At 35.2% G+C, this 21,459-nt stretch overlaps 1 protein-coding gene across 6 annotated transcripts in view; it reads left to right on the top strand.

Annotated features, from left to right (window-relative positions):
* KIF21A (kinesin family member 21A) overlaps window positions 1-21,459 on the top strand; it is a 151,753-nt gene that overhangs the window by 106,221 nt on the left and 24,073 nt on the right. For 3 of the 6 annotated variants that reach the window (XM_059402888.1, XM_059402893.1, XM_059402890.1), the window contains 14 exons: window positions 286-474; window positions 1,373-1,572; window positions 2,709-2,816; window positions 6,773-6,841; window positions 6,936-7,150; window positions 7,285-7,438; window positions 7,963-8,157; window positions 8,602-8,703; window positions 9,496-9,661; window positions 10,128-10,148; window positions 14,681-14,741; window positions 15,113-15,167; window positions 17,852-18,066; window positions 20,410-20,517. In XM_059402888.1, coding sequence (XP_059258871.1) covers window positions 286-474; window positions 1,373-1,572; window positions 2,709-2,816; window positions 6,773-6,841; window positions 6,936-7,150; window positions 7,285-7,438; window positions 7,963-8,157; window positions 8,602-8,703; window positions 9,496-9,661; window positions 10,128-10,148; window positions 14,681-14,741; window positions 15,113-15,167; window positions 17,852-18,066; window positions 20,410-20,517 — 1,858 coding nt within the window. The remainder of the gene's footprint in view (window positions 1-285; window positions 475-1,372; window positions 1,573-2,708; window positions 2,817-6,772; window positions 6,842-6,935; window positions 7,151-7,284; window positions 7,439-7,962; window positions 8,158-8,601; window positions 8,704-9,495; window positions 9,662-10,127; window positions 10,149-14,680; window positions 14,742-15,112; window positions 15,168-17,851; window positions 18,067-20,409; window positions 20,518-21,459) is intronic. The other 3 variants (XM_059402889.1, XM_059402892.1, XM_059402891.1) reach the window with 1 other exon arrangement.

Below are 21,459 nucleotides of genomic sequence, written 5' to 3'. Positions count from 1 at the left end.
CTGCCGCCTTGTGTATCCCCTCCCTGCCTCATGTTTCTGCCCCTCCTGGAATTAGTCCTTGTGTGATTTCCATTCTTAGCACAAATAGTGTCTGTTGTCACTGATCAATGTGAACAGTCTATCTTGTTTACCTCTTTTTTAGCTTTTGGTTTATCTAGGACATTTTCTTTATAGCTGCTAAGTGAATACCTGGGTATAGATGATCGTTTTCATACTTTTGCTTGCAAGTTAGAATTATGATATTGTGGTCTATTACAGTGTGTTTATTTTTTCTTTTATAAATAGCCAATTATCAAGCAGACTTAGCAAACATTACTTGTGAAATTGCAATCAAGCAGAAGCTGATTGATGAACTAGAGAACAGCCAGAAAAGACTGCAGACACTGAAAAAGCAATATGAGGAGAAGTTAATGATGCTACAACATAAAATTCGGGACACTCAGCTTGAGAGAGACCAGGTGCTGCAGAACTTAGGTAAGAATTACATTTACTTCTAATTAAAGTTCCAACTAAATTGCAAAAATGGGTTTTTATCGTGTCTGCCTTTAGAGGAAAGAAATTGCGTTAGAAGCCACATTATATGTGAGTTTGTCTCATTATGTCAAATATTGCTTATTTTTTCATTCTGGTACCTGTCTAGGTTATTTAATTATTTTGTGCAAAGTTGTGGCTAATTGTTTTTACTATCTTGATTTATGCTGGGAATATTTTTTAAATTAAGAAAAAACAAAACAAAACAAAACTTAAGGGCACCTGGGTGGCTCAGTGGGTTAAGCCTCTGCCTTTGGCTCAGGTTATGATCTCAGGGTCCTTTGGTCGAGGCCTGGAGGCTGTCTGCTCAGCAGGGAGCCTGCTTCTCCCTCTCTGCCTGCCTCTCTGCCTACTTTTGATCTCTCTCTCTGTCAAATAGATAAGTAAAATCTTTAAAAAAAAAAAAATCTTTAAAAAAAAAAAAAACTTAAGGGGCGCCTGGGTGGCTCAGTGGGTTGGGCTGCTGCCTTCGGCTCGGGTCGTGATCTCAGGGTCCTGGGATCAAGTCCCACATCGGGCTCTCTGCTCCGTGGGGAGCCTGCTTCCCTCTCTCTCTCTCTCTCTCTCTCTGCCAGCCTCTCTACCTACCTGTGATCTCTCTCTGTCAAATAAATAAATAAAATATTTAAAACAAAAACAAAAACAAAACAAAACAAAAAAAACTTAAATAATTGTTAAACAAGCTGAGAGTAGCTAATAAAAGAGAGTGATTCACAGATGCCCTGGCCTCCTGAGGTTTGTGTTAGGAAGGTAGTTTTTCTCTGAGCTCATGAATTGTAAATCTACAAAATGAGAATCTGTATCTCATAGAAATAAATACAAATACCCTTTGGTCGTTTAGGTTCAGTGGAATCTTACTCAGAAGAAAAGGCAAAAAAAGTTAGGTCTGAATATGAAAAGAAACTTCAAGCCATGAATAAAGAACTACAAAGACTTCAGACAGCCCAAAAAGAGCATGCAAGACTGCTTAAAAACCAGTCTCAATATGAAAAACAATTGAAGAAATTGCAGCAGGATGTGATGGAAATGAAAAAAACAAAGGTATTGATTATATTTTGCATTAAAGTCTGATGTTGAGGATATTTGTGTCATTTGGGACAAAAAAATTATTGTGGTTCTTTCCATATTCAATAAAAGGTAACCCAGTCTTACAAATAATGCATTTTCTTTTGGCAATTAGAAGTTGTTTCCTATACTCATCCATTGTCAAAGCCTTTCTTTATAGTAGCTGAAAATCATGTCAAAAACAGGGCTTCTTTGACTGATAGATATAGCTCTCTTCCTGAAACACATAATATATCTTGAACATGCAAAAATTTATTGATAATTACATAATGAGCACAATATTTCTATTTAAGATATTAAACATTACAGTATACACAAAACTTCCTATGTATGAAGTTTTGCCCCCAGAGGTAACTACTGTCTTTGCCTCCAGAGGTAACAACTAACTTGAATTTAGTGTTTATCCTTCCCATACACAGAAAAGTATAAATTGTCTTCTTGACAAAAGAGAGTATGTGAATCCTTATCTGTTCTGTGTTTTTGTTGTGGGATTAATTATTCTTATTAACATTTGGTATGACAATCAATGTCAAATAGCAAATGTGAAATAGCAAATGTGAAAATGATTTAGGAAATTTTAGATCATAATGTGTCTTTGCTGATGACTGCAATAGCTAAAATTATTAGGTGCTTACTATATGCCAGACATTGTTATTAGCACTCTACAGGTATTACTCAATAAATTGTCATGATAGTCCAATAATGCCATAGAGTTGTTATCTCTATTTTTATATATGACAAATGAAAACTTAGAGAGGTTAAGTAATTTGTTCAAGGTCATATAGCTACTGGTAATAAGTACTAAAAATTCCTTCAAGTTACAGAACAATTGAACACTGAATATAAAATGGATACAGCACTAAGCAATTGATAGAAACGTATTAGAAAAGTATTAGAAATAGAAATGTTTCTATTTCTAATTAGAAATTTTAAGTAGAATTTCTAATTCTATTTCTATGATCAGCATTGACCATTTAAAATGTGCATCAAAGCTCCATTTTTTTCCTTGTTAAGTATTCAGAATTCTAACTGCTTATTTCCATATGTGTGATTAATTTAACGAATGTTGTGATAGGAAAACTCCAATAGATGTATTTACCTAATTTTTTTAGGTTCGGCTAATGAAACAAATGAAAGAAGAACAAGAAAAAGCCAGATTGACAGAGTCTAGAAGAAACAGAGAGATTGCTCAGTTGAAAAAAGATCAACGTAAAAGAGATGTGAGTGGATTTAACTTTCAGTTACATACAAATATTGTACATTGAACAAGCTTGTTTAGTAAGTGGAAGAAAATTTTCTGATAACTGTAACTATTAAGGGCAGGATAAGGATCATAAGCAAGCATTAATTTTAAATATGGCATTTATTATAATATTTGGATTATAGTAACTCAATATACAAGGTCGTAAAAACTCTATAATATTATTATAAGTTTTATTAGAGGCTTGCTTATTTCCTAGATGATGAGATGCAAGAAAATGGCAAAGAATAATTGATGATCTCTAAGGAGATCAGGGAACTACTTGCAGTATTATGTAAAATAGTGGTTTTAGGATGGTTCCAGACAGTTTCACCACTAGAGATTCTTAGCAATCTTCCTGGAATAATAACCCACTTTCACTGAGGCAGCTTTACTAAGAGCTATAGAAGTTTTCACATTCTTTGACTTAAGAATCCTACTTCTCCCATGAACTTTGAATAAGAAAATGATCTAAAATCAGAAAATTTGTTATGTTTTAAAATCTTTACTTTAGGGTTGTTTGTAATAGTGAAAAATGTAAAAATAATCAAGATGCTTGATAGTAAGGGGAATGGTTAATTATCGTCTATCTCATTTAATAAGTTATTATTCAGCCATTAAAGATTAGGATTTGGAAACTGCATAGTAAAATGAAAAATGACTGTGATTTAACATTAAGTGTAAAGTAGCATTTATTTTTATTTTTATTCTTATTTTTTTAAAGATTTTATTTATTTGACAGAGATCACAAGTAGGCAGAGAGGCAGGAAGAAGCAGACTCCCTGCTGAGCAGAGAGCCCGTTGCGGGGCTCAATCCCAGGACCCTGGGATCATGACCTGAGCCGAAGGCAGAGGCTTTAACCCACTGAGCCACCCAGGCACCCCAGTAGCATTTTTTTTTTTAAAGAATTTATTTATTTATTTGAGACAGAGAAGAACATGAGTAGGATGGAGAGGCGCAGAGATAGAGGGAGAAGCAGACTCCCTGCTGTGCAGTGAGCCCGATGCGGGGCTTCATCCCAGAACCCTGAGATCATGGCCTGAGCCAAAGGCAGATGCTTAACTGACTCAGCCATGCAGGCACCCCATAAAGTAGCATTTCATATATGCATGCTTGATTAAAATGAGGGAAAAAGTTTTAAGGATAAATACCAACTTGCTAACTATGTAATTGTGTTAAGGTTTTAGGTTATAGTTACTTTGTTTTTTCTTCTTTCCAAATTTCTGGCAAAATGGTTATTTATGATTTTTTTCCCTCAAAAGAAGAGGCCATAATGGTCTTTTCCCCATAGTTAGTTAGGTTTCAGTCTCTGTTCTTTTTTCTTGCTCAACTTGTTCTAAATCCTCCCTGTAGAAAATGTAAGCAAACAGCATATTTTAGAAAGTAGACATGTACTTTGGGAAGTAAAGAGAAAATTTAAGGAGCTAGAAGGGAATAATGAGAAAAATAGATTATTCTCATGAGATGACTGCTGTATTAAGGCTATGTTTCTTCCTTTTTTCCGATTTATAAAAATTGACATATTTGAACAAGCCATAAAATTCCCTCCTTTAAACTGTACAATTTAAGGATTTAGTATAGTCACAGAATTGTGCAAGGATTACCACTATTTTATTCCAGAATATTTTTTTATCACTCCAGAAAGAAGCTCCATACCCATTAGCAGTCACTCCCATTCTTCCCCCTCCCTGGCTACTGATAGCAATTCTACTATATTTTCTGTTTCTATGGATTTGCCCACTGTGGATGTTTTATATGAATGGAGTATACAATATATAGCCTTTTTTATCTGGTTTTTTAAATTTAGCATGATTTTTCAAGGTTCATCGACGATATTGCATGTACTGGTAGTTCATTCCTTTTTATGACTGTATGGATAGAGCACATTTTGTTTATCCATTCCTTAATTGGTAGATATTTGGGTTTTTTCCACTTTTTGACTGTTTATTTATTTATTTATTTATTTAGAAGCTCTTATTCAAATTCCAGTCCATTAACATACAGTATAATATTAGATTCAGGCATATAATACAGTGATTCAGCTGTCCCATACAATACCCAGGGCTCATCACAGCAAATGCCCTCCTTACTCCCATCACCTATTTCATAGATCGCCCCCACCCCAACCTCACCTGTGGTAACCATCAGTTTGTTCTCTGTAATTAAGAGTCTTTTTCTTAGTTTGCACCTGTCTTTTTTTCCCTTTGCTCATTTATTTTGTTTCTTAAATTCTACATATGACTCAGCCATAAGAAAGAATGAAATCTTGCCGTTTGCAATGATATGGGTAAAGCTGGAGAGTAAAGCTGGAGAGTATTATGCTAAATGAAACAAGTCAGAGAAAGACAAATACCTTATTTTGTTTTTAATCCAAACTTTTGGATGACAAGTATAACTTCCTTTCAATATTCACTACTTATTTCTTTGTAACTAACTCTTATGAGACATAGAGGTCAATATTGAACAACTAACTCCTGGGAGGGAATTTTGAATCTTATTCTACAACATAGGATCATATGTGATATAATATTCTGTTATAAAAATGTGAGGCTGGGGCGCCTGGGTGGCTCAGTGGGTTGGGCCGCTGCCTTCGGCTCAGGTCATGATCTCAGGGTCCTGGGATCGAGTCCCGCGTCAGGCTCTCTGCTCAGCGGGGAGCCTGCTTCCCTCTCTCTCTCTCTTCCTGCCTCTCTGCCTACTTGTGATCTCTGTCTGTCAAATAAATAAATAAAATCTTTAAAAAAAAAATGTGAGGCTGAATAATCACACACAAAGCTAACATTCAGACTCTTTTATCCTTTTACTTATTGCCTTGTGTGCATATTGAACCCTTCTCTTTATAAATTGTTTCATGTCATATTCATCTTTTAGCCCTTTGGATATTTGTACACCATACAAAGAATATGAATGAACTTGAGATTTGACTTAGAGTAGAAAAAATCTTAATATAGTAGTAACAAGTTTCAAACTATATGTTAATTTTAATTTTTGGTAGTTCATTCATTTAAAAAGATTTGTTAACTTTACCTCCATTCAATCATTGCTGTAGGCAATGACAATATGGGAGTGATAAGATAGAATCTGTTTCTCCCACAATTCTCATCTGATGACATAGGAATGACTTTACATAAACATGAGATGAATTACCTGTTTAAATTAGTGATGCAAAACATGAAAGGTTATTTGGTATATCACAGAATTTAAGTCCCAGAAGGCGTATTTGTGATTTAAGCCCAATTCCTAAGCCTTGCCCGGGGTCACAGAGTTGAATAAATGACAGAACTAGAATTAGGATCTCTGTTCTTTTTAAGCCCAAAATTGTTTCCTAAATTTTAGCCTTACAAAATGACTTAAAGTAATTTATAATGAATTGTCTTTATCATATAAAGTACCTAGAAACAAATTGGCAGCCAATACTGACATGTTTTATTGTTTATTTACTTTATCCAACATAATAATATTTTCAAAGTTATTATAAAGTGTTAATATAATTAATATATGTTTTCCCTATATTTAAAAGAGACTTAGTAATTACTGCATATATTGTAAAATGACTTTATTGAAAGTATTCTAAGCTGAGTTTCATCCTGTTCATGCTTCAGCTAGCAAAACAAGTGTCTAGCAAAAATGAAACGATATAATATTTACAAAGCACTTAGGAAAGTACTTGTGTATAGTAAGCATTATATAGAGTTTCTTAGATAAAAGTATGTCACAGAGATAACTTCATTATTTAGAAAAAGGTGGCTGTATCAGTATGCATTTTTGTTTATTGCAATAAAATATCCTTATTTGTAGCAATGGATGCAAGGTTGTTAAAAGCTCAGATTCTACTAAGAACTATTATAGTTCCCAAAGGGACTATGTTATTACAGGAGTAGGAAGCGTTGTATCTTTCAGTTTACCATTTTAATATATTTGTTATTATCTTATAGCATCAACTTAGACTTCTGGAAGCCCAAAAAAGAAACCAAGAAGTGGTTCTTCGTCGCAAAACTGAAGAGGCAAGTCAGTCATTTGGAGGAAATGCTCTGGCTTTGAGGTAAATATTGTATGTCTGTAGACTATAGGACGAGTCAGTCTCTCTTGTTCCTTCAGGTTACAGCTCTTCGCAGGCAAGTGAGGCCCATGTCTGACAGAGTGGCTGGGAAGGTCACTCGGAAGCTGAGCTCATCTGATACCCCTGTTCAGGACGCAGGTTCCAGTGCAGTTGCTGTAGAAGCAGATGTATCAAGGGCAGGAGCACAGCAGAAAATGAGAATTCCTGTGGCAAGAGTCCAGGCCTTACCAACGCCCACAACAAATGGAACCAGGTCAGTACAATTGTCCTGTTCCTTCTGATATAATCTTTGTGGCATTATGACTAAATGTTGGACTTCGGTGAAAAACAGTTCATTATTTGGCAGCATCTAAGTAATTACACGTGTTTGTTTTTGTATGATTATAGAAAAAAATATCAGAGGAAAGGATTGACTGGCCGAGTGTTTACTTCCAAGACAGCTCGCATGAAGTGGCAGCTTCTTGAGCGCAGGGTCACAGACATCATCATGCAGAAAATGACTATTTCCAATATGGAGGCGGATATGAATAGACTCCTCAAGGTGTGGGAAACAGAACGTAGATATGTTCTTCCTTAGCTGGCTCTTACTTTTAGTTTTCCAAATTTGATCTCTGGGTAAATGAATACTTCCCAATTTTTTTTCTTCCTTTTTTGGGGGGTGAGTTTTGATTGCATTATGTGTGACTAGGTGAACATTATTTATTTTTTTGTTTTGCTTTTTTTAATTGTGGTAAGAACAGACAACATGAGATCGACCTTCTTCACACATTTTTAAGTGTACAGCGCATAGTTGTTAATTATAGGCACCTGTTGTACAACAGATCTCTAGAACTTACTCATCTTGCATAGCTGAAACTTCAGACCCATCAAATGACACCTCCCCCCCAGCCCCTGGCAACCGCCATTTTATTTAGAGCATCTATGAGTTTGACTATTTTAGATACCACATATAAATGCAATCTTGCAGTATGTGTCCTTCTGGGACTCATTTATTTCACTTAGCCTAGTGTTCTTACGGTCGCGGATCAATATTATTTCTTGAAATCCAATCTGTCTTCTCAATAGCAACGGGAAGAACTCACAAAAAGACGAGAGAAACTTTCAAAAAGACGGGAAAAGATCGTCAAGGAGAGTGGAGAGGGAGATAAAAATGTGGTTAACATCAATGAGGAGATGGAGTCATTAACTGCTAATATAGATTACATCAATGACAGTATCTCTGATTGTCAAGCCAACATCATGCAGATGGAAGAAGCAAAGGTTTGTAACTGTAAAAAAATGCTGAATCGCTTAAGGAAGATATTTTCATATTTATCATTAAAAGCACTTTGAATTTTTATATCAAGGAATTTTTAAATTATTGGTTTAATATGATTGTTAGGTTTTACATGGATATCACTCCCTGCCTGCTCTCCAGATTTCTTTGTTGATTTTGTGATATTATTTATTGTTTGTAAAATCAAAAATGTTTAAAAATGTATATCATTTGTTGAGCCACCCTGGATTCTTAACTGCTCAGGTGTGTTTTTTTCTTTTCAATGGGCACACATGTTTCTTGGGGTAGAGATCATATTTTATGTTTTCCTCAAGAGTCTCATTAACTAACTCGATACTACCAAATAAATAAATGAAATAATAGGCTTTTGCTTCTGTTAGAATACATTCAGCTCAAAGTAATGTTCATCATATGCTGGTTTGTTGTAGGAAGAAGGAGAAACATTGGATGTCAGTGCAGTCATTAATGCTTGCACACTTACAGAAGCCCGATATCTGCTGGATCACTTCTTGTCAATGGGTATCAATAAGGTATGCTCTAACTACCCCATTACTGAAAACCCAAGTTTTGATTAATTCATTTTGTTTATCTTTCTCCAGTGATACTTTCCTCTGTAATAAGTAAGATTTCTTTTAATTGAAAAAATTCTTTTATCTTTCTTTAGAGTTAAGAAAAGGCAGCGCTGTTTAGATCAATTCCATTAGCTTGTCATCCATTGTACTTGTGTATTAGAAGAGATAAAAGCTTAAACAAGAAACAATTTACCTTTTGCTTTATCAAAGGAAAAATGAAAAGAACAATCTCTTGGGGGGTGCAGACAAATTTGGTATTATAATTTGGTTTAATATTGATTCTTTACAGTTCAAAAGAAGATCAGAAAGGAAAAAAATACAGTGACACTTCCCTCCTGTTTGAATGTAAATGCATTAACCTGTCAGCTATAAGAAACTTAGGCCTAAATGTTGAAGATGATAATGATTTCTAAGTCACTTTTTTTTTTTTTAACACTACTTTGGGACTGTGCTAGACCCTTTATTTTATGTTCTCCTACTTAATCTTTACAGTGTGCTAGGAGGTAGGTATTATTCATATCATTTTGCAGATGAGGAAACGCAGTCAGGAAGATGAGGTAATTAGCTTAAGATCACCAGGCTAGTAAGTGGAAGAGCTTCCATGAATCAAGGTCTGTCTGATGTCAAAGTCCATGTATCATAGATACTTGCTATTTGATACAGATCTTTGTGTAGTAGATTCTGTTTTGTATGACCTAAGATAATTGTTGTTGTTGTTTTTGTTGTTACTATGTTTCTGTGTAATTACAGGGTCTTCAGGCTGCCCAGAAAGAGGCTCAAATTAAAGTACTTGAAGGTCGGCTTAAACAAACTGAAATAACCAGTGCTACACAAAACCAGCTCCTATTCCATATGTTGAAAGAGAAAGCAGAGTTAAATCCTGAGCTAGATGCTTTACTAGGCCATGCTTTACAAGGTAATTTGGACTAAATTTCAGTTAAATGAATTGCATGGTAGCTTTGTTCTTTGAGAATGCTATACTATACCTCTTTTCCCTTGTTGTTTGACTGAATAGATGCTATATTTACTTATGCTTTTGATAATTACTCCTGCTTTAATTTGCATGTATAAATTTGGGAGATGTAATTATTGTCATTCCAAGAAATGATTACCAACTTAAAAGGCTTATTTAACCTTATTAAGCAATTAGTTTTTGTGGATCAACCAAGTTTCTGAATTGGTTATTTAAAATATTAACCAAGTTTCATTACTTTACTCTGCATATCTAACAGCCTTGAAAAAATAATAAGTGTTTTTTATGGCATCTATTCTACACATCTTATAAATGGTGCATAATCTTGTTTTATGTGGGAGTTCTTAACATTGGATCTGTTTTGATTGGAGTATTGCTTTTTGTTTCCTTTTTGCTGTTATTTACACAGATCTAGATAGCGTACCTTTAGGTAAGTATGTTTAGCTTTCTGTGTACCCTACAGCTGCATGAGTTACTAATTGTTCATGTACACTAATTGTGGTACATCTTATGTTTAAAATTTTTATTGGCAGCCAATTGGTTTTTGCATGCTCTTTTTTGAAATGTATCCATGACCACAAACAACTAAGTCTTTTGTCTTTCCTATACATTCCTAATTTAAAAATATTAGATATTTAAAGAAGTAGGCTTTAGTTAATTTTCTCTTTTATTTTTTGACCTCCAGCTGTGGCTCCAGTTTCATAAGCCCTTCTTTCTCTTTCTTGTAGGGAAAAAAAGGAGTACCCATTTCTTTAATTTTTAAATATATCTGTTAACTTGCATCTGTTTTAACCTTATAATTAACTTTCCTTAGCATATATCTTTGGTATATATTTGATAGGGTCTCAACTATTCTTAATTTTTATAAAATTCAACACATATAATTTAATATAAATTGAATAAAACTATTCAAAGCATTTTATGTGAACAGATTAAAACAATATTTGTAATATTTTCATATTAGAATGGGCTTTAGAGATAAACAAGTACAGAAAGTTTCAACCTCTTTCTCTTGCCACTACAATATTCACATCAACTACATCCAGTCCTCTTAGTGATTATACACATGAAGGACCAGGAGTACCAGGGCAATTTTATTACTTTGGATTTTTCTGAATGATTATTTTATTTAATTAAAATTATTTCAAAATCTGATCTGAACTTTTCTTTTTCTAAGTACACAGCTGCCAAAAGTTTTTATACTTAAAGGAAAGGAATGTAACTGAAAGAGTAAATATACTTACCTGTCTGTGTCATTAGAATAAACACAATCTATTCATCTGAATTTGTTTTAAATAAGATGTTACACAAATAAAATACATGAGCTATTTGATTTATTAGATGTTTATACCACGTGTTAATCTCAACGTAGTATTTCCTTGAGATCAACTACATAATTTAGGTATAGAAAAGCTAACTATTTTTAATCTGATCAAGCTATAACAAATATAGGTAGAAAAGGTAGGATTGGTTATCTCCTAATCAAGACTGCCCAAATTCCTGGATCGTAACTAGAATTTTTTGGCATTCCACGTGTTTTGAGGCACGTTTCTGCTCTTGCTGTTCTTCCTCCTCACTCTCCTGCTCCTTGTCTTTGTGGCCCAGCCCATAATAATAGGTGAACTTTTTTTTAAGTCCATTGTCTCTTTTAACTTGGAAGAAAATGCACATGTCCTTCTTAATGTCCTTTTGTGCAGAAGATATTAAACTGATTATTTGATGGGCAGTGCTATTTTTTTATAACTTTCAAACAATTTTCATTTATCTACGGTTGAAAAAGGGTCAGAACCAGAGAGTGGAAACCCATTCAGCTGATGTAACGTATGTCTCTGTGACTGAAGTCTGTGCTCTAGATGGGGGCCATAATCTAGCCTAGAGGTACTTTGGAGGAAAAGCATGGAAAGAGGGAAAAAAAAAATGGAAGTTTAAGTTCACAGAAGCTAGAGAACTGTACTTAACTGTAATTTTACCCCAAGCCTTGGGCTGAGTGCTGGGATCCAAGTAAGACACAAAGTCTTGCCCTCATTGACTTGATGCCTTGCTGAGGGTGACAGACCATGAAGAATAGGATACATTCAGTGAGGGCAGTGACTGAGATCTCTAGTAGGGAGTTAATAGGAACACAGAGTGGGGCCACCCAATAGGAAGGGAGTAGTTGATAAAAGCTTTTCGGAAGAGGTGATATTTGAGCTGAAACACAAAAGAAGAAAAAAGTTAGCTAGGCAAAAGATAGGTGGAAGAGGAAGAGAGAAGAGTCACTCCAGGTAATGACTAAACTAAAAGACAGACACTCAGCCACAGTATTGTACGCATGGAGCCTTCAGGCAGATTCTTACCCTGAGCAACAAGTACATGGCCTAGAATGATGGAACATAAGGCTAGAAGGTGGGCCTTGCTAATGTTTGGGTACTTTGGTAGCCTTTGAAAAACACCTTTATTATCCTCTTCTTTTTTCCCTAACTATGTTAGGGTCCCTAAGATCTTCCGTACCTTTGGAGACTTGCTATGAGGACTCATGGGGCTCAGCGTATGGTTGATTCATGGCAAAGATTCATGTAGGAAGGATACATAGCTGAATCATAAGACAGAAAAAAAACCACAGATGTAGTCCAGAGGAATCCATGTCTGGTTTTCCTTATGTTCTCTCTCTCCTGAGGAGATAACACAGAATGTTCCTTTCCCTTTAGAATGAAAATGCAGCAGTATGTGTACAACATTTTTGCCCAGGGAAGTCCATACACTCAGAACCTGAAGTTTTTCCTGGGGACTCGTCACTTATGTACTGTCTATGTAGTAGGTACCAGGACTCAAGACTCCCAGAAGGAAGGCAGGAGTTTAGCATAGACCATACAAACATTCTAAGTACCTTCAGTACCTTCAGTAGTTAACTAGTGACTGGGACACTCTGAGAGTCAAGTTTCCAGATGCCAGGCGAAGTCCAACTTACCAAGCAGGCCTTTCTTTCTTTTTCTTTTCTTTTCTTTTTTTTTTTTTAAAGATTTTATTTATTCATTTGACAGACAAAGATTGCAAGTAGGCAGAGAGGCAGGCAGAGAGAAAGAGGAGGAAGCAGGCTCCCCGCTGAGCAGAGAGCCCTATGTGGGTTTCGATCCCAGGACCCTGAGATCATGACCCAAGCCGAAGGCAGAGGCTTTAACCCACTGAGCCATCCAGGTGCCCGCAAGCAGGCCTTTCTAAGGATAGTGGTTTTGGGCTGCTATGCTAACCATTTTCTATATACTATTTTTATTACTTTTCTTTTTTTTAAACTTAAATACTTAAAAATACTTGGTTAACTTCCAGTGACATGAGACTGTGCAACTTTAACTGGTAAAGATGAGCTGAAAGGCATTAGGGAGTTGCAAGTCTCTTTGCCTTAAGCTTTAGTTCTTTGGTGATGAGAAAAGAAGCTGATAGTGGCCTGGATGTGTGTTCTCAGAGTTAAGAGTACAACAGTGGGGTGATGGTGTGACTGGTTGCCCAAAGACTGTAGTGCTCAGAACAAGTTCAGTCCTGAAGAGGACTTTGACTTGGTGACTTTCTGGGTGGGGGCCTCTCTCCTTTTGCCAGGTGGGTTATGTCAAACCATAATTATCTCTAATTATGCATACATGCATCAGCAGGAGTTATGTTTTTACTAAGTACTCACATGATGTTTAACATACTAACTGGTTTCATACTAACTGGTTTCTACAAGAAAAATACTATCCAATCTTAGCCCGCTTTTATACATGGGAAAATGAAGACTACTTTGTCATTTCTTTATAACCTCATGTTCTATATTATCAATGAAGGCAGTCACCTTGGCACTCAGTTATCCTGTCCCTGGAGCAAGTCCTTGAGCCTCCCTCTAATGGTGGGCTTTCAGATGCACACTGCCTTCAAGACCACAGTTTTCTTCACCCCAGAAAATAAATTCCCTTTGTGTGGGTCCTCGATGGACTCCATTTTAGATAATACTATCACGTATCAACTATTACTGAATTTCTAACAAAATATCTGGTAACCAGTGAAGAAGAAAGGGAGGATCCGAGAAAGGAATTAGTTGCCCGCATGTATAGAATTAAAAGTGAAAAGAGGAAGAATTGTACATATTTTTCATTAATATAAGTAATTTGTAATGTTGTTATTTTTGTGGATTGGTTTTATAATAAAATGTGTATGTTTTAAAAACCTGCATCTATGTAGGGTCTCACTGACATTTTACATAGTTTGCTTTCAGTGGCTGTTTGATTTGTTGACTTCCTCCTAATTTCCTTGTTTGCTTTTTCTCCTCTCTTCTACCAGTCTGTTACAGTTGTTCTGAAATAGTGGTGATTTACTTGTATTCAGTTACAAAACTCTTGCATGCAAACCTACTGTTTTTGTCTTTTATGTACGTGTGAACAAGCTGCATGAGGATGTTTAATTTCTCGATACCTTCACACAGGCACACATGCTTACCCTGTACTTGAAAACAAAAATAAAAATAAAGGAAGATATTGAAGTCAGGGGCATACTGATTAAAATATAGAAAGTATGTTTACACGTACATAGTTTTTGAAATTGGCTTACTACATTAAAAGGAGCTCATGCAACATTTATTTTAATTTTATATTTTACTCAGTGGTTTTTCATGTTTGGAGGGCTTGGCCTAAGTATATACTCTGAAAAATATACAGTTACACATACTCTGATAAATACATGATCTCATTTCCATCCTATGAATTTTGTTTTTCTTTGTTTTATGATTTGAACTTGTGATTTTTTTCTTGTTTTGAACACTTTTTCTCATTTTAGGACATATAATCAGAGGGTTTTCTTAGAAATATTTTTCTACATTTCTATTCGGATTCAGTAACTAAAACCGAACTGCCTATGTTGAGACATTGGGCTGATGTTTATTATGACATGGGGATTTTTATCATTCAGATTATGACATGTGGATAATACTTAGCTTTTGGACATTTGTTTTTGTTTTAGAAAATGTAGAGGATAGTACTGATGAAGAGGCACCCTTAAACAGCCCAGGATCGGAAGGAAGGTAAGAGAGCCCTTAGAAACTTAAAGATTTTACTTATTTCTATAATGTTTTAAATACTTTTATCTTGTTGCTTCAAACAATTGCCATAAAACAACTAATTTGAACTTTATGGCTAAGTGAGTACATTAGAAACGGTATTATGGAAACCAATCTAAGTCATATTTAACCACCACAAATTTTAAAATAAAATTTACTGGGATATTTAAGGAAAGAAAATGAACTATTTTTTAATTAGTTCATTTTGATTTTAAATATTGTCTTTTCTTCCCCATAGACATGTAAGATGCTTTCTATGGTTATAATCCATAGAGGACATACAGTTTTCTCTAAGTTCCCCTTTAATCTGTGGTTAATTATTTATTTGGGTATAGCACACTATCTTCAGACCTTATGAAACTTTGTGGAGAAGTGAAACCTAAAAGCAAGGTAAGGAGAACTGAAAATAGCAGGTAAGCATCCTTTCCCACTGTTTTTAGTTATCACTATTAAACACACGAGTTTTAGGGGTGCCTGGGGGGCTCAGTTGGTTAAATGTCTGACTCTTGATTTTGGCTCAGGTCATGATCTCAGGGTCATGAGATCGAGCCCTGTGTCTGGCTCTGTGCTGGGTGTGGAGCCTACATAACATTTCCTCTCTCCCTCTGCCCCTCCACCCCACTTCCCCACCCCCTACGCTTGTGCATTCTCTCTCAAAAATAAACACACACATAGGCTTCAGACCCTTAGTAGGTTAGCAAATTGGCATACTTTTACCAGAGCTCCCCTGTTTAAGAAATTTAGTTCTATAATTACCATATTCTCCTTCAGAAAAAAAGTATATTGAAACATTCTGCTTTTTGGAATTTGTGCTTTAGCACATTATGGCACTTTTTCTACTAGAGAAGACATGACTGTGGAGAGCAATTCTTTTTTTCTTCCAAGTTTTACCTAAAAGTTTTATTACCTGTTAAGGAAGTAATGTGCTAATTTATTGAAGTCACTGAAATTTCCTAGTAATATAGGAGATGATAGATGCTGTAGTGGCATACAGCATGAATTTGCAAAATTTGTAAATTAGCAGGAAATTTTTGAAATTTTAACATTCTAGAATGTTAAAATTCTAGATTGAGAGTTGGTAGCATTTGATAGATGAATTAATTAACCATTCTAAGATGTTTAAAAACAAAGAATTCTTGTAGTTCTTAGTAAATACTTGTTAAATGAGTGGGGAGAATCAGATCCTGAAAGAATAACACTGTGCAAATGCATTAGGACAGATTGAAGGACTGTACTGAACAGTCAGATAATGTAAATAAGTAATTTGGCTGGCTGTAAAATAATGAGTAGAGGTCATTGTGATTCCCTAAAGAGGACAGGCCACTTCTAAGCAAATAACCACCACTTAACTCTGGCTTATTTTTGTCATGAGGAATATAGGCCTGAGACTACTAGATACTGTTTTTTCCAAAGAAGCCTTAAATACAGATTTTTATGTAGGATTTACTTGTCTTTAAAACACTGGTCAAGGGGCACCTGGGTGGGTCAGCAGGTTAAGCCTCTGCCTTCGGCTCAAGTCATGATCTCAGGGTCCTGGGATGATTGAGCCCCTCATTGGGCTCTCTGCTCAGCAGGGAGCCTGCTTCCTTCTCTCTCTCTCTCTCTCTCTCTCTCTGCCTCTCTGCCTACTTGTGATCTCTGTCTGTCAAATAAATAAATAAAAATCTTTAAAAAAAATTAAAACACTGGTCAAGCCAATTAAAAAAAAAAAGTCTCCAGACTTTATGTACGATCCTTGGCAACATGTGGTTTGTATTTTATTTTTCTAAGTGACTAAGCAGAAGTTACCCAAACTCGGAGAAAACATCCTAGTATGGTTTGGATTCCATCTTAAGTAGATGAGAGAATCTCTTAAGGTCCTGAATGTCTTTCAGGCTCCCTGAAAGCCTAGTTATTCATGCCCTGCTGAGATGCTGGAGAGGTGAGAAGTTGGGCCCTAAGGTCATCTGCTGAAGGAACCACTGTGGTTAGGGATTCCTAAGAACGTATTCGTCTCTGCCTTGGGCTATTGGCAGTGAGGAGAACTGACCAAGTAAAAAACTGGTTGGAAGGCTTTCCTTTTTCCCAGAAGTTTTCCGAGGTGCTACTACTCCTTTTGAACCTCAACGATACCTTAAATGATCTCGTATCATCTATTTTTCATCACTGAAAAAGTATAAAGTTGACTGTGTGTGTTAAATAGGTATGTACCAGCACTGTGCTCAGTGCAGGGATATAAAGTTGAATAGAACAGGGTGTTTGCTCTTTAGAGGCTTATAATCTGATAAACGCCTTGCTTATCCTTTGATGCCTTAGTGATAATAACAATTGAGCAACAACAGGATAGTCAGTTAGTTTTCACCAACAGGAAAAGGAATGTGTAGAGTGAGTTTAGATTCTAGAAAAATAACCTTCCCCTGCCTCACCATGATGCAAGAGCTGGTGCAGGCTGATGTTGAATTACTTAGCAAGCAGGTTAAAAACACAGCTAAGGCATCAGGAGGACAAGGTTGCAAATCTGAGAAGCAGATTTAAAAAGCGGTATCAAAAATTTAAAACTAAAAGTGATATTAAAAAAAGCATTTAAATGGAGGAATTTAGAATTTAGTTGAGCTTCCCTGCAGTTAACTTTTGGTTTAATTTCTTTCTTCTTTCTCTTATTTAAAAAATTCTGTGTTGGGAGACCTGGCCATGAATGGCAGGGACAGCAGATATATTGGTGGCAAGTTGCTTATTTTTGAATCTGGCTTTGCCCCTTAATAGCTGTGTGACTTTGGGTCAATTATTTAGCTTCTCTGTGCCTTAGTTTCCTCATTGGGATAATGGTAGTACATACTAATATAATAAGGCATTTGATCAATGCCTGGCATACAATAAGTACAATAGAAATGTTGGCTATTATTATGGCCTCTCAAGGTCTTATCTGGCTATAGCTCTGGCTTGTTTTACTATCTTACATGCTGTGTTTGATACACTTGCTAGGAAATGACATGCTCAGTGTTTTTACCTATTTCAAACTAATATTAAATCTCTATTCCCTAATCATTTCTGCAAAAGTTTGCTCCTGATTGCTTTTCCTTCCATTCTCTGACTAGGCCCGAAGGAGAACCACCACTCAAATGGAATTGCTGTATGCAGATAGCAGTGAACTAGCTTCAGACACTAGTACAGGAGATGCCTCCTTGCCTGGCCCTCTTACACCTGTTGCAGAAGGGCAAGAGATTGGAATGAATACAGAGACAAGTGGTACTTCTGCTAGGGAAAAAGAGCTCCCTCCCCCATCTGGCTTCCCTTCTAAGATAGGCAGCATGTAAGTCTGGCCCAGCTACACTAACTTCCTTTGTTTTGGCTTTTCTTTTTTGTTTTCTTTCTTTTTTAATTTTTTATATGCATGTTGCTAATTTCTTATTTCTATTTTTAAAAATTATGTAAATAAGATCTCTGATTTTCAAAAGATTTTCTGTTAGGTTTATCTCCCCTAATTTTTTTGACATTTGAAATCATTTAAGATGAAATATTCTCTGTTCAGTTGCATTGCTTGTTTCTAAGATTGAAGGTCATTCTTAAGGGTCAAGGCTGAGTTATGAATTACAGACAAAATTTATTTAGGAACATCGAGTCAGGTATTTATGTCTATAAAACCATTATATAAAACAGAAGCTTTAAAGTCTCAGATTTGCTCTAAATTAATGTATCTAAATTAATGTATTTTCTCGTTTTAAGTGTCTGGTCAGGATAGCAAACCTTTGCTAACCCTATAAAGAAAAAGAAATATCAATTACAAACAATCATTTTAAGCTTTCCTAATTTTTTGCCTTGAAGCACATTGCATTGCAGGTCTGGGATAAAGGTATACACAAGATGTTTTTATTGGTATTATTAAAGATTTGCAGGAGAGAATATTCTCTCTCCCATTTATGATAATATGAACAAAAGACATTCTCTTCAAAACAAAACTTATTTAGAATTTTCACTGCTGTCTTGAGCACAAAGAGCTCTCTACCCATAGTGTGTGTACACTATGTGTGTTTGTGTTTTTTGATAATTATATTAAAATTAGATCAGTCATTCACTGGTAAAGATTTTTAATGACTTTTTCCCCAGTAACCCTCACATAGGATCTAGCAGATGATTTATGGAATGATTACATTACTGCGTTGAGGAATATTGACCAAAAAATGGCACATATTACAGGACTCAGCAAATAATAAAATATAACAAACTTTCCCCTTTGAGTATCTGTTTCCCATAACTCCCTTCTTTTTAAAAAAACTTTTTAAAAACTTCTTTCATTTTGTGAAGATATTTCTGTCGTCTTCCATTCAGTAAGCCCATCTGCTACCTTTCCATCCAATTTAGTTTTAATGATGGCAACTTTCTTGCATGTGCTTAATGTAGCCTATGTAATTAACTAAATTAACTATGGGATTTGCTGATATAGAATGCTAACCAGTATAGCTTATGGCTTCAGTGCTTTTTTGATAAGATGACTGTTGAAGAAATGCTTTTGGTGAAGGTAGTGTTATAAATAGAATAGATTTTAGGAACAGATTTAATTTGAGACTTTTGGGACTTCAAGACTAAATCTGTGGCCTGGAAACCACATTCAGGTAATACCTTCTTTTTACCCTCCTCCCCTTTTTTCATTTTTAAAGTGTATCCTTATTGACAGGTTGGAGAATATATGTTTTGGACTCTGTCATTTCACATGATCTGTTTTCAGGTTTTCATAAATTCAGATGCTTGTGTCATCCTGTAAAAATTTAAGAGTTGGACATGGTTGGTGTGGTAACTCTTAGTAAGTCATTACTGCATGACTTACTGCATGATGTAAAATAATTTACTCAGGTGGCCTCTATGATTTAGCTTGATGAAGGGTTTTTGAAGTGTGATTTCTTTTGATTAGAAAAGTCAGGTACATGAAGTTTAAATATTTAGCTTTCCTTTCAAATGGGAATCATGTAAGCCCATTCTGATTCTGGTAATATTGCTTTATAATTCCTTAGTATGTTTTGTTATTAATATAACTAGCCTACAATAGCAAAAATTCATTTTTTAGTCAAAATTCATTACCATCATACACAAAAATAAGAGTTGTAAATTGTTAATTACATAGCCACTATTCAGCATTTAAAGTTAAGAATGTTTTTATTATTAAAATTTATATAGTTACTAATATCTAAATACTAGTTAGGTAAAATTATGGTGTTATTTGTGTGTCTGTTTTTGACTGTCTTTATATTAATTCATTAAATCCCATTGTTTTTCATATCCTAATATTCTAATATTTTTGTTTTTGTAAGACTATAAAGACAACTTTTTTCCATCTGAAATAATTCTAAGCAACGTAATTATCTGTGTTTCAAATAAACAATTGATTTGAGCTATTTGGCAGTCTAGGTTTGATATTTGTATTCAAAGATAATGGGTTTGCATATATTTAATAAGATTGCCAGTTTACAAATTAAACGTATAGGTGCCAGGCTTCTGTCAACTAATTACAAATGTAATATATTTCTTTCCTAGTTTTGTTTCTTGTTCCCAAGTAATAGTTTCTCAAGTTCGAGTTATTAATCTATTAAAACTTTTGGGTTGAATATCTGACAAAGTTGTATGTATATCTTTAAAATTTGATAGTCTTTTTCTCTTTTAGTTCCAGACAGTCATCTCTATCAGAAAAAAAACTACCAGAGCCGTCCCCTATAACCAGAAGAAAAGCATATGAAAAAACAGAAAAATCAAAGTCCAAGGAACAAAAACAGTAAGTTACGCATACTTTCTATCAACTAGATTGCGTAAAATGTCTATTGCACTTAAATGCTAAAGGACTATAGTCCTACAGTTTTCCAAGTGTAGGCTGGTTCTATGGTTATAACTGATTTGACTAATAAGACAATCAAGTCAGCTGTGGGCTTGGCTAAATGCCTTTTGGTCACAGACGACACCTGTAAAAATATTTGAACGCTTGCCCCAAATCATGTATCCTTATTTATTTTTCAATTATTTGTTCATATCATTGTAAAAGTTCATACACAGTTGAGATGAAGGTTAGTGAATCTGTATTTCAGATAGTCTTGTAGAAAAGACTTGAAATTGCTCTTGACTGATCAAACTGCCACTGATTTTTACCTCTTTAAAGTAGCTGACAAAACTAGTGTTAGTCATAGGGTGTGTTAGTTGTACCATTCTCTTGCTGTTCTTTTATTTTTAAATTGTTTTTTGCTGAAATCTTTAAAAAAAAAACTTTGTGTGTTTTGTGAGGGTTATTTACTTAACAGCACATAATATAATCTGATGATCTACTTAACTGGGCATTTGTCAATTGCAATATGACAACCTATGGAAAGTTGAATGGAGGGGTGTGAGTCCCTTGTCACCTCTCTACCCTTTGCCACACCCATTGCTCCCTCAGGTCACCTGCGGTGCTGCGTGTGACTCGTAGAACCCTGAAATGGTCTCGAGGGAGATTATCAGTGCCAGTCTACATTTAAATATTAGTAAAGCGAATTTTTTTTAACATAAAAATAAACATAAAAAGGAGTTTTCATATATTTTCTGTACCCACGTGGACAATCTTATACCATCTCTCCCCTATGCCAACACAGTCTACTTGGACCCCTGGTTTGGCTGACATGAATGTTATGGAAATTATCTTTCTAATCATCCTTGTTTCCTGAATTTAAAGATGTAATTCCCTGTTTCT

Source organism: Mustela nigripes, chromosome 6, assembly GCF_022355385.1.
Source record: "Mustela nigripes isolate SB6536 chromosome 6, MUSNIG.SB6536, whole genome shotgun sequence".
NCBI classification, from domain to species: Eukaryota; Metazoa; Chordata; class Mammalia; order Carnivora; family Mustelidae; genus Mustela; species Mustela nigripes.
The sequence above is the reverse complement of the archived record's forward strand: the minus strand, read 5'-3'. Positions and strand labels throughout refer to the sequence as shown.